This window comes from Halichoeres trimaculatus, unplaced genomic scaffold (genome assembly GCF_033239565.1).
Source record: "Halichoeres trimaculatus isolate MK-OKI-2021-1 unplaced genomic scaffold, fHalTri1.1 fHalTri1_scaffold_2, whole genome shotgun sequence".
Classification (NCBI taxonomy): Eukaryota; Metazoa; Chordata; class Actinopteri; order Labriformes; family Labridae; genus Halichoeres; species Halichoeres trimaculatus.
This window is the reverse complement of record NW_027437180.1, coordinates 32438756-32450930: the sequence shown is the minus strand read 5'-3', so window position 1 is coordinate 32450930 and position 12175 is coordinate 32438756. Positions and strand designations below refer to the sequence as shown.

Here is a 12175-nt window from a genome sequence, read left to right as displayed (position 1 = left end):
TGTGTGTGTGTGTGTTTTTGTTCCTAAACTGGCAGCCACAGGGTTTTACAGCGGGAAGTGGCACGCCATCAAAATGTGGGAGGCAGCATTGTTTACATGAACATTTGGCTCTAGTGGACTGAGCATCTTAGACTAAGTCGAGCTTTCAGACTGCGTAGGTTTACAGCAATACAAGTGCGGACGTAACAGCGGGAAATAAGGAGGTTTTCCATAAAACCAACGATCCATGGGAGAGGGAAGTGAGGTATAACACATCAGTGTTATCATTGCACACCAAATGGAGCTTTCGGTAATATTCCCACCCAACCTTGATGTAACAGACAGACTCAGTGCCCCTAAACCACCAGGCTTGTGTGTCTCTGTTAACCCTTACTGTACAAGAGTAAGGCATAGCTTTTGGGAAACTGTGAGGTATTTGAATTAAACACAAATTAATATGAAAAATGCAGTGTTACACCACATAAACAAATGATGTAAGGATTTTTCTTTCAGACAAAGTCACATTTTCTTGAATTCAAATTAAATTCATTAGATTTATGTAAAACGGTTTACAGCATGTGGTGAGCCTAGGCCTTTCAGCTGCTTTGGGTAACATTTACATATTTATGCCAATTGAATTAAAGATATCAATACAACTTATTTAGTGACAACCAAGCCTTAAGACTAGATTGAACAAAAATATGCTAACCAGCATCTCTGAAGCTGATGCAATAGGAAGACTTGGTGACTTAAAACAATTCTACTTTGTCATTTTTTTCCTTGTTTCAAGTGTTTTATACTAAGCTAGGCTGGTCCTCAGCAAGATAGAGCATTTAATGAGAGTATCATGCAAAAGAATATATTACTGAATGTTATTTTAAGTCAAAAGCACAAGGTTAATGTACTTATAAGCTGTCATGGGGCAAAGAATTAAAGCTTGTTATTGGACAGTTCAACCTTATAAACATCTACAAGTTGTATTTTTAAAGTGAACATGTACAAAGCACTTTATAGAGTTCCTTTTTTTTCTTTAAAACCACAAATTAGGCACTAACAATAATACCAAATCTCTGATCAAATCTCGTTACCTGAAGTCTGTCTGACTCCTGACAAAGCCATTGTTTTGCAATAGCTTTTTTTTTTTTTTTTTTGCTGGAAACTACTATTATTTCAAACATTTATGCTTTTGAAAGCCAAGAATTTGGGGTGGCATTCTACTTATATACAGGACCAAGAAACAAAAGTCAATCTTGATTTTATTTTTCCCCCCAAGCTTTCTCTGAGTGACATCCAGTAGTTTTTAGTCCCAGAGCAAGCCCAAGGTATATGGTAGTGAGTTTCTCTCCCAGCTCCTTGTTTCTCCAGTTAAACTCTTGCCAGAATTAGTTGATTTCCACATCTTATCATTTAAGTTCTCCCACTGTTCTTTTAACATTGCAGAGTTAACTTTGCCTCCACACTTTTCTTTTATGTAGGATGTGTTTGCCTTACTCAGTTCTGGGAGGCCTTTTCAGAGGCCAGATTCACACTCGTACTACAGTAGACCTGGATCCTGCTTTCTCCACCATTTCTTCAGTGAGTATCTGAATAGCACGAATCAGAATAAAATCCCTGCTAATGTGTCCACACTGTTTTTTTACATCTTTTAGTAAAATTTTTAGTGATTATACTGTCTGTTTATAATTATTAATATTTTTTAAAAACAATCTTTTTCTCATACTATAATTTATTGGAGCAAATTAGCTTTGAAGTATAACATCTCATGGTAGCCTTTGACCACTGGGTGTCATCCAAGCAATAAAAATGTCAGAAGAACATAAGGTACTCCATGCTGCATGACTCACAGCTGGGCTCGTGTGTGTGTGTTTGTGTGCGTGTGAAGACCTTGGCCTGTATGCTGGTTGTGTAATGAGTTAGGAATGAAATCTTGGTGACTTGGACACCATGATAAGCCCACCGTGTGCTGCTCTACCATTTAAACTATTTATGTTTATGTAAATATTTCGAAATAGTTTTCCATTAGGGCGAAAAACGAAAACAAGCACTTAAGGGTGATAGTTCTGAGAGGAGGGTTGTATCTCTGAGCCCCCTCCTCACTCTCTCTCACACACACACGCACACACACACACACTCTCTCCCCTCAGTGAAATGTATGGAGGCACTGCGGCATACTGCGTGTGTCTGCAGGCTGCATGGCTGCCTGGCTCAGCGTTCAAACGGAGAGCGGAAGATAGGAGGAGGGGAATGACTACACCAAGAGAGTAGGAGGAGGGAGGGAGGGAGGCAAGGGAGGACAATTTCCTTTCTGTAACACACGCTACAAGATCACACCGGGAAAACGGAGAGAGGAAAGGAAATAATAGGCGACAGAAAGACAGAGAGGGAGAGAGGGAGAGGGAAACACCGCAGCCTCTCTTTCCATCTGCTGCTTGTTTTTCTAAAGGGGGGAGAAGTCGTCTTTTCTTTTAAGGGAGACTTGCGGACTAACATGGGGGGAAGAGAGAGCTCCTGACGAGGATTGACTTTCAGTGAACCTCTGCTCTGTGGTCAATAGGCAGAAAAAAGGCGACAGGGAAGACATGTTGAGGGGCTTTTCGTCTTAAGGTTGCGGTAGGATGTTCATGTTGCGCTCTTAAAGAAGAAGATTTGAAAACGAGGGCAAATGGAAATTGGGCGATAGGTAGGTAGGACGCGCTCAGGAGCCATTGTTTTGAACGGTGTTTATTTAATTGGTTTGTTATGAAGTGAAAAACGTAGGCCTCTTAAGCAGCCCTACAGTGAAGAGATACACGGTCAACAGCAAGCATAGCCGATAATTAGCTTGCTTATGATTAAGAGGGCATGTTTTTATCAAGCGGCTGTGTTTTTTAATAAGGGTAAATAAGCGGAGGCCTTTGGTAGCCGTTATTTTTACAAACAAAACGCAGTGTTTTGATGCATTTTCTCACGCAGATTTACCAACTCTTGAGGGGGGTCTTGCGAAAGGCCTGATAGTACAGTAAAGGTAGATTCAGCTGCATTGATATACCGTCCACAGGCTGGCTTAGCAGTCTTATACCCACCACCAGTTTAGCTTAAAACGAGCAACAAAAGACGGTTTTAAATGTTAATGTCGACCGACGTCGCATCCATCATGCTGCCTGTGTCCCGGGGTCTCATGGACCGGGATAGAGAGCTGGACACCCTGGCCGGCGTGCATCCCAACGCGGGCGGCGCTCCTGCGGTTGTCCGGGGCATGAAGCGTGGAGACCCGGAGCCTGATGCTCAGACAGCGGCTGCTCTGGTGGACTCGGCCGGGGCGGAGTGCAAGCGCCCCCGGATCGACGGCTCAGGGGGCATCGGTGAAGTTGGACAGGTGAGGGTTTTCATCTTTTGTCCACATGCATCAAATAATTAAGCATGCTGCAATGAGGGAGCCTCTTTTTGTGCACTATTTCAACATTTAAACACATTTATCTTCCTTTTTTATTTTGTTTTGGTTGACTCTCTAAGGCTGCCATTTGTCTCAGTAACAGCTGCAGATACAGTGGAGTAGTAGCTGCAGCATAAAGGCCCCCCAGTGACCCACCATAACACCTTCTCCTGACTGGCCATGACCAGAACTGCAGGAAATACCAGCACACAACACAGCTGGAGTAAAAACCTCTGCATGCTGAGAATTTCACTAGTAATGAATGTAATCCACAATGTGCAGAGCTCTTTTTAATAGCTGCATATCCACTGTGGCTGCTACACTGCAGATAAACATTAAATCATGGTTCAAGGGGGTATTAATGTATGCTCTGTGCTTGCTGTGTTGTTGAACTTTACTCTGATATCTTAGTACTTCACTTGCTATCTGTAATGTTCAGACACAGTCCAATCAGATTGTAATACTTGTAAAGACACTTGACTCGACCTACTGTGTAAGAAACATTAGCCATGTGTCATAGTGCTGAGGGAAACATTTGTCATTGGAGGTGGGCTAACATGCAACAAAGGCCTCCAGTTTTATTGGAGGAGAGCTTTAAAAGTAAACAACCAGACCCCCTGCTTTTTCCAACATTTGGCCCCCAGCATTTTGTGATTTGGTCATCAGACGTGAAACGACCCTTTTAACCCCTTTTCTCTCCATGTCAGCTAAATCAATTTGCTGATTTTTTACCTGTCAGTGCTTCAAAATTCGTGCAGTGTTCCTTCAAAGAGCATCACTGTGGTATAGGAGAATGCTCTGGACACCATTATGCCATAATATGTAGTGTGAAGCACTCCACTGGGAGACAGAAGACTATTTCCTCGCCATTGAGAGCGCCAGTAATGGAGGTGAAGTGGCCTGTTTGCTCCTGTTTGGAAAACTAAATGGCCGGCTTTACATCGCCTTGCTGTCCGCAAGTGCTGACAGACAGGCTTAGGAACGTAATGCACTTACAAAAACAGATGTGAGTGGAAGAGTGTTTGTGTAGGGTAGAAAAGAGAAGCACAGATCAATAGCTTCAGCCCCTAAAATGTATTGAACGTGAGCTGGCTGGACAGTCCGGAAATGAGAGTGGGAGAGATGCCCCCACCCCCCCTCGCTTTCTCTTGGTGCAGGAACAGATTTGCCCTATCACTGGCAGTAAAGAGGCTTTGTTTCCAGCTAATGGGATCACATCTCATACTGGAGGGGGCATTATAACCACACTGATCCTGAGATCCTTATCTAAGGCAAAGGATTTATACAGTACACATGCACATACATCCTCATCCACTATTATGATACAAATACAGATAATGAGGCAACGTGTTTTTAGCCAAGGCTGTAGGTGTTTTCCCTGATGAGTAAATTTGGTGATCATTGAAAGAATAACCAGCATCTATTTTAATAGCTGTCAACAGTGAGAATAATTTTAACTTAAAATGCCTCCAAACATTCAAACAAATTATCACATCTGACCTTAAAGCTACAGTATGCAATTTATTTTTAAAGGAGTTAGGGGGAAGTTAGGAGTTATTGCTTGATGCTTCCATTTAACATGCTTAAGCCAAAAAAGACCATCAGAGACTGATTTTATTCCATGATACAATTAAATACTTTTTTTTTTTTTTACAAAATAGTTAACATTTTCTTTCAAAAAAAGATCACATTGATTGATACATTTTACTGTTTTAAATAGGGATGCCCTGTTTTTGGTGATCTGGTAATAAATATTAATTTGTTTAAAAAAAAAAAATCTTTTTCGATTTAACATATCCATTCCTCAATGTTTAACCTTGCAATGCTGTGTTCATGTCCAGCATGGAAAATTGCCTACTCTTCCGCTCCCTCACAGTCACAATGATGCATTTAGGTGCCGAAACATGGTACTATTTGATTTTACGTGAATTGGTACTTGATACTACAGACAGAATAGGGTTGGTACCTATAAATCATTACCCATCCCTAGTTTTAAGATCTACTGAGCATATTCCATGCGGGAGCACTTAAGAAAATAGTGGTACCTTTTTGTCCACAGGGGGTACCAAAATCAACACAATCTTGAAGCCTCCCACAGGAGCTTTAAAGAGCTGAAATACACATTTTTTTAGGCAAAGTTTTTTAGAGAGGGTTACTTTCAAGTTAATCTTTATCAAAAACAGTTTTTAGTTTTCAATAAGTTTGTTTTGCACGGCTCTAGAAGCTAAACTGGGTTTCATTTTAATACTATTTTTTCCACCACCTATTTCTTGGGAGCAAAAACAAGCGACTTTTAAACCTCAGAGTATGTTTAAACCTCTCTGATGAATTTATGGCTCCAGGAAACGGTGGCACCATTAATACTTTTGAAGTAAATGGGGTTGAGTGACATTCAATTTTCCTATTTTAAATCTGAGCTCTTGGCTTTCAAAGACACGGCTATTTAAAAAAGCACAAAAGCACTTCTGTAGAGTTAACCTCCAGAGGAGGGTGAAAGATGGAAAAAATAACTGCAGACAGTGCCGCAGCTCTCATAACGTACTTTTTGTCTGCCTTCCTCTGTCATTGATTGGAAAAAAAAAAACATTTACAGCCGGCATCGCGGCAGGAGTTGAACTCTGACCCTGAGCTGCAGCAGACACAAAGGGGTGTGGTTGTGGCAAAGAGCAATCCATTTACACTTCAGCTGCCCAATAATGAGATCTTTTCCATTTGGCCATTGACACATCTGTTTTTCTGATTAGGGTGTGATGTCATCACTGAGCTTGGGTGGAGGAGCTCAAGTGTCAAGTCAGATGTTCAAATTTAAGCAGAGCAGCAGAGCATGTAGGAATCAGAGCACTACATGATTGAGTGCTCAACTAACAAGGGCAAATAAAGCTCAGTGAGTGCATTCAGCAGAGTTCAAACGTTCACTCCTCCTCAGAGAAATTAGCTGCTGACCTCCTGGGGCGGACACGCTGCACATCCAATAGTATGGATTTAATATGAATATGAAGTCACGCAGCTGACTGGGCATTCCCAATTAAACATTTTCAGTCCGATTCGAGAGGGGAAGTCCTGCTTGTTCGTGATGGCAAGGTTTCATAACAATGCCCTCCATCTCCAGCCCTGATTTTGGGATATGTTGAGAGGAAGTTGTCAGCTTCGATATCAATCCTCACGCTGCTGAGCGGCCCATGTATTGTTGTCACTGTGTGTAGGATCGGGGTCTCTCTCTCGCTAACCCAATCAGGTCTTGCCTGAGGTGACAGCGCCGAGGACAAATGACTTGACTCGGACGTTAATGTAGGTGGATCACCCCTCTGTGCTTCCATCTCAGCCCCAGCACTGAAATAGAATGAAAACGTCAGCAAGAGAAATGTACTCCTGTGGCCTCTGGTGAATATTTGTTTAGTTTTTGTGGCTCCTGTTTTTTCTGTGATAAATTGCGGGCAGGTTTCTGTTTACAGAGAGAGAAGCCTGTTCATTTCTCTGATGTGCTCATGCTGTAGTTATGCTCACGGATTGAGCAGCTACATGGTTTGTTTCTCCTCTGGTGTTATCTTGGTTGTCTTTATAAACACATTTAATTACTCAAATTATCAAATCCTGTTTTATGGCTCTATGATCATTTGAGTTGAATCAAAATTTGAGCTTTGACAATCATCAGCCTTTAATTAGAGCATAAAGAAACAAGAAAAATATAGCATAATTAAATTTCAGGTTTATACTGGGAAGCATTTAATAAGGGATGTGTGTCTTCAATAATATAAGAGTGGAAATTGTAAAACAGTCAATGTTATATCAAAATTAATAGATCAGTAAAAGTGCATCAAAAATCTCAAATACTGTAAATAAATATTTTTAAAGCTCCTGTGAGGAGTTTCTTAACTGTTATAAAAAAGGCAGAAATTAATATTGCTGCCTTTTCATGAGCTACGAATGTAAACAAGACTATCAGTGTAATGATAAGACATATATTTGTTGTTATTTTTAATCCTTTAAACTGTTGCTGCAAGGTAGACAACAGGCAAGGGGATCGAAGCCTTTCTACAGCAAAAATTTCAATGTATGATACATTTTACTGTTGAAAGAAAAGAGGATAAAATATTATCTTTGAAAGGACTACTTGGGCAAGGATAGAATATGCAAAGAGGATTAAAATGCCACTTTGTCCACAGGGGGCGCCATAAACAAAACAAACTAAAAGTTTCTCAAAGTAGCTTTAACTATTAAAAAAAAAGTTTGAAAAATGTATCAAACAGTTACACTTTTTGTTAAAGACGATGACTGAAGTATCCTTTTACAGAAGCTTTTATTGAAAATTGGGACATTTTCACTCATTCCTGAGACAGCTGAAATAAAAAAAATGTGTTATGGAAGTTGCAGCCTGCAGATTAGGCAGTTGTTGTTAACACTGTTGTGAAGAGAAGCATGTTAAAATATGCTCACAATTATTCTGTTTGATTTGGTGTTGTCAGAGCTTTGTACTCATTAAATTTATGAAAGCACCTCCTTGATGAAGACCCCTTTTCATAACCATGTTGAATAAAACCCTGCTAAAATGTCAAAAATGAACAGCCGCCAAGATTTTCTACCAAAAACTGGCACCAGCATTGATCCCTGGAGTCCAGTATCAGGCTCTAGTTTCATTTAAATTATGTTGCAACAAAATTATGTCGAGGTAATTATGATGAGCAATTTAGTACTGCAGTAAATAATTAAATGCAAATGCTGATCTTGTGGATCGGATGCGGAATAAACCGGGATATTAAAATGACAGTTTTATCTTGAGATGTAGATCAGCACATTGGACATCAGTTTGATTATGCTGCATGTGATTGGCTGGCTGATACGGCTTTATGATTGATTGTCGGGATGGCGCCAGAACTGTCGAGGCAGCTTCCAAAATCCACTCTAACTGCAGCCAACATCCCCCTGAAAAAGCGTGTGTAGGTTTACTGCGGAAAGTCTGAGGGATGTGAAGTACATAGAGGGAAAATAAACTGGAGATCATCTGGCCGAGGGCTTGGAGGCTTAGCACATAAGTGCTCTGTGGATGAAATGAATTCACATCCTCCTGAGTGCTGTGCAGCGAGGTACGATGACTCTCCGAGCGCTGAAATGTAGTCTCTGCTCTACTCCTCCTCAACAGAGCGGCAGTCTCGAGGCACGATAGGAATAGACTCAAATCTTGTGACTAAATTAGACATCACACACACTCGGAAAACAATCACACACACACTACACCACCTGCAGTTTATGCAGGAGTAGCAGGGTTTGGGAGGATTACTGTTGTCTTGAAAAAGCTGAGGAAACTTTGAGATAACTCAGCTCCTCATTCTATCATTTTTTATTCAAATTTCCTTTTTCTGGGGAGTCCCTCCTTTAGTTGTCCCCCCTCCTCTCCCCTCTACACCATCTGTTGACTTCTAGTCATTTTGTGACTCCTCCTGATTGCCCACTGAGCTTTCCCCCGCAGTGTCCTCTCCTGTTTTGTGCACCCCATCTTCCAGGAAAAGAGTCATCACCACCCCCAAGGGAAAATCCACTGCGCTTCATTTGTTACTAACAAAATAAAAGCCCTCAAAACTGTCAGATTGGGCTCACTTCTCAAATAGCGTTTGTTTCTATGGAGCGGCCTCTGTGCAGCTCTCTCCCTGTTTCTCATTCCTCGGTTCCTTAAGGAAATTAAGCACATGACTCTGCTCATGTATGAGTCATTGTCTTTCCCCCTCCATCTTTTTTCCCTTTTTTTTCTTTCTCCATGCAGTCCATTTCCTGTTGTATTTCTGGCTCTAGTTTCTCTCCCAGTCTACTGCAGTGATATCAATTCCAGATGTGTTTTAACAAAGCCTCCCCCTCGCTCTGAAACAACACACAGCCCTTTAAATCTTTCTCCTTTTTTACTTTCGTCCCAGTCTTCTTCTGCTCTGTCCCTCCACTGTGTTGAGTTTAGAGTTCAGCCCCACTTTAAAACACAGTTTATACTTAATTCATGTTATTCAAGCCTCTAAGAGGCGATACATTATTCAGAGCTTCTACCTCCAAAGCCAGTTCACTAAGTACCTTTTTGGCTCTGCGATAAAATCGCTGCATCCCTGGATTCAGAAGATGCTTCCTCCTCCTCCTCCATCTGAAACATAGTGTTCAGTTTTGGTAAAACAGCAGCATGAGGTCCAGAGTTACATGGCTACGGTATTAATCAGGCGAACTCAAGCTGTGAAGCGCAGCGTGCAAAGTGTTCCCCTTGGGGACAGAGCAGATGAGGGACATTGGTTCCACATGAAAGGGAGAGATGGAGGGGAGGACAGAAAGGGGAGGGAGGAGGGGAGTAGTTTTCTAATCTGGTGATATGAAGCCAGAGAACAGCGTTTCTGTTTCCCCTCTTCAAAGCGTGTTTTAATTACTGTGAAAATCTCCCTTTTAATGGACTGCATTAGCATAAAAGCTGGGACACAGTTTGTAACTCATAACACTTTATCAGGGAGTAGAGATTTGTGTTTAATATTTAGTCCCAAACAAAATGAGTTCCCTTTTTTCGCTGCCTTGTTTGGCTGTAATCAGTCTGCAGATGTTTGATGTATCCCGCGTTGCTTTGCACAGCGAGAACTTTGTGAGTAATGTGTGGCAGATTTCATCAGGGCTCATGTTGCTGTTTCACACCAGCAGCTTCACTCTCGCTGACACTCCTGACCTATTTATGATTTAAGAGTGGTGGGTGACACTTGCTTCTTTTCAGGCCTCGTCTTTCATCCCTCCGCTCCTTGCATGATCTCACTCGCCCCCGTTATCACGTCTTAACCAGCAGACAAAAGATCCGCTGCCTGTGGAAAAAAAAAAAATCCTCTTCTTGGAGGAGATAGCAGGAGGAGTGTGTCACCGCCAGAGGAGTTAATTTGATTAGGAGTCAGAAACACCCGAAGATCTGTTACGTCAAATATAGAGAGATCACAGTGAATGAATTAAAGAGTGATAAAAATTACATCAAGAGACTTGTCGACGTCTTGTTCTGCTTTGTAGATTATTGATCGTGCATTCAAAAATCTGCTCTCCTCTTTTTCAGAACAACGAACCTTTGACCCTCGGCTATCACGGCTATCCTTCTCACAGTCAGGTAAGGACACACTTTCATCTGAAATATTTTTCATAATCACCTTCCTCAGTTTTCTCATAGCATAAAGCTCAGTGAGTGTCTGTGAACCACAAGGTGGGGTTGGAGATAATCATTTATTAGTCATGCCTCCATATCCTTGTTGCCTTCTTCTACTTATGTTTCCTTTTGTAAAAAATCAGTGTTTATTAATGTGTTGCTAAATTTAACAAGTTTTTACTGCTTTGCAAAACACACCAGTTTTTTGTCCTCACGCAAACACACACCCGTGCATGTGTGTAAGACTACAATCTGTTTACCCTTGTTTGTATTTGCACGCTGATTGTGTTATTAGACTGCTCAGTTTATGTGGTTAATCCTTAGATCATCCTCCCTTCATCCACTCATCCTCTCATGCTCTACCCATAATCCCCTCATCCCTAGCTCTCCGTGATGCCCAGCAACCCTTGCTTACTTATCTGCACTGTATCTGTCTTAAGCCTCCACTTGTACACTCCTAATTGCCTCGGTTTGTGATATTTTTTTCTCCTCGGATGCGTTTTGTTCTGTTTAGCGCATACAGCAGAAGCCTGGAAGCCAATTAGTCCGTTTTCATTTCACTGTAAGATGATACAGCTTTGAAGCGTTTCCTTCCTAATGATAATGTTCGAGGAATGAATCACAGAGGTTAGCGTGTGAGAGATCCCTCGTTAGGATGTAAAGAAGTTAGTCGAGCAGCACTTGAGGGACTGAGAAGTGTGAACTGGCCTCTGACCAGGAGGAGGGAAAAAAAAGGCAGAGAGGAAGAAAACAATGCTGGGCAGCGGAGACTCCCACAACACTGAGGTGCTAAACTGTCAGCAGCGGTGTGAGAATGATGTGATCAAAGGCTCCTAAAGGAAGAGCCTGGAGAGCAGCAGAGCTGACGTGTGAAGACAGACACGAGCCCCATGCAGACATGGGATATGATCCTACGATGTGCATTGTCCTGAGGGAAAACGCTGTCTTAATCATTTCACTCTATAGTCTTACTCTGCAGGCTTCATTAGTCTGATTAAGTCACGATGTTTCGGCTTTTCTGGAGTTCAGGGGATCCAAACTTTTAATCCTGTGACCCCCTGCTGTGGGAATACACTCTTAAGCCAATCCAAAAACAGATGAAACTCACCAAAAAAAGACCAAAGGCACTTTATTAAGCTGACTGGTAGAAAATCAGACTACATATGTTTCCATATTGCTGTTTGCTAAATTTATCTGCAGTCAGTGATACGTTTATTATCCTGGATCATCACCTCAGGGGTTTTCATCAAAGAATAGATCAAAATACTTCATTGCGTTGCTTAATATAAAATTAAGCCTCCACTTTTGCTTGTCTTTCTACAATAACTGATAAGACTTAAAGCACTTTTTAATCTTAGAAGGCATTTTGTGATCTCCCAGGGGGTCTCAAATCCCACTCTGGGAACCACTGATCTACTACTTCAACAGTTTAAAGACATTGTTAGAATACAGGACGCCTGCCACAGCTTCTCTCACAGTTTCTTTTTTAGTATTTATTAAAACAAATACATTTTTTCTTCTATGAAATCCTCTAATTTAGCTCCTGTTTGGTCATGTGTTGTATTGGTCTTTTTGCTGAAAGCCTTATGCGATTGGACGTTTATGGACATGGTGTCTCCAAGTGGTTTCATTACATGTTTTTGTTCTGC

General features: G+C 41.4%; 1 protein-coding gene across 3 annotated transcripts in view; it reads left to right on the top strand.

Annotated features, from left to right (window-relative positions):
- Positions 1-2197: 2197 nt before the first annotated feature.
- The window catches only part of rbfox2 (RNA binding fox-1 homolog 2), a 40424-nt gene continuing 30446 nt past the window's right edge, over positions 2198-12175 (top strand). The window contains exons 1-2 of one of the 3 annotated variants that reach the window (XM_074684257.1): positions 2198-3334; positions 10440-10490. In XM_074684257.1, the coding sequence (XP_074540358.1) occupies positions 3083-3334; positions 10440-10490 (303 nt within the window). In that variant the 5' untranslated portion in view covers positions 2198-3082. The remainder of the gene's footprint in view (positions 3335-10439; positions 10491-12175) is intronic. The other 2 variants (XR_012599380.1, XM_074684250.1) reach the window with 2 other exon arrangements.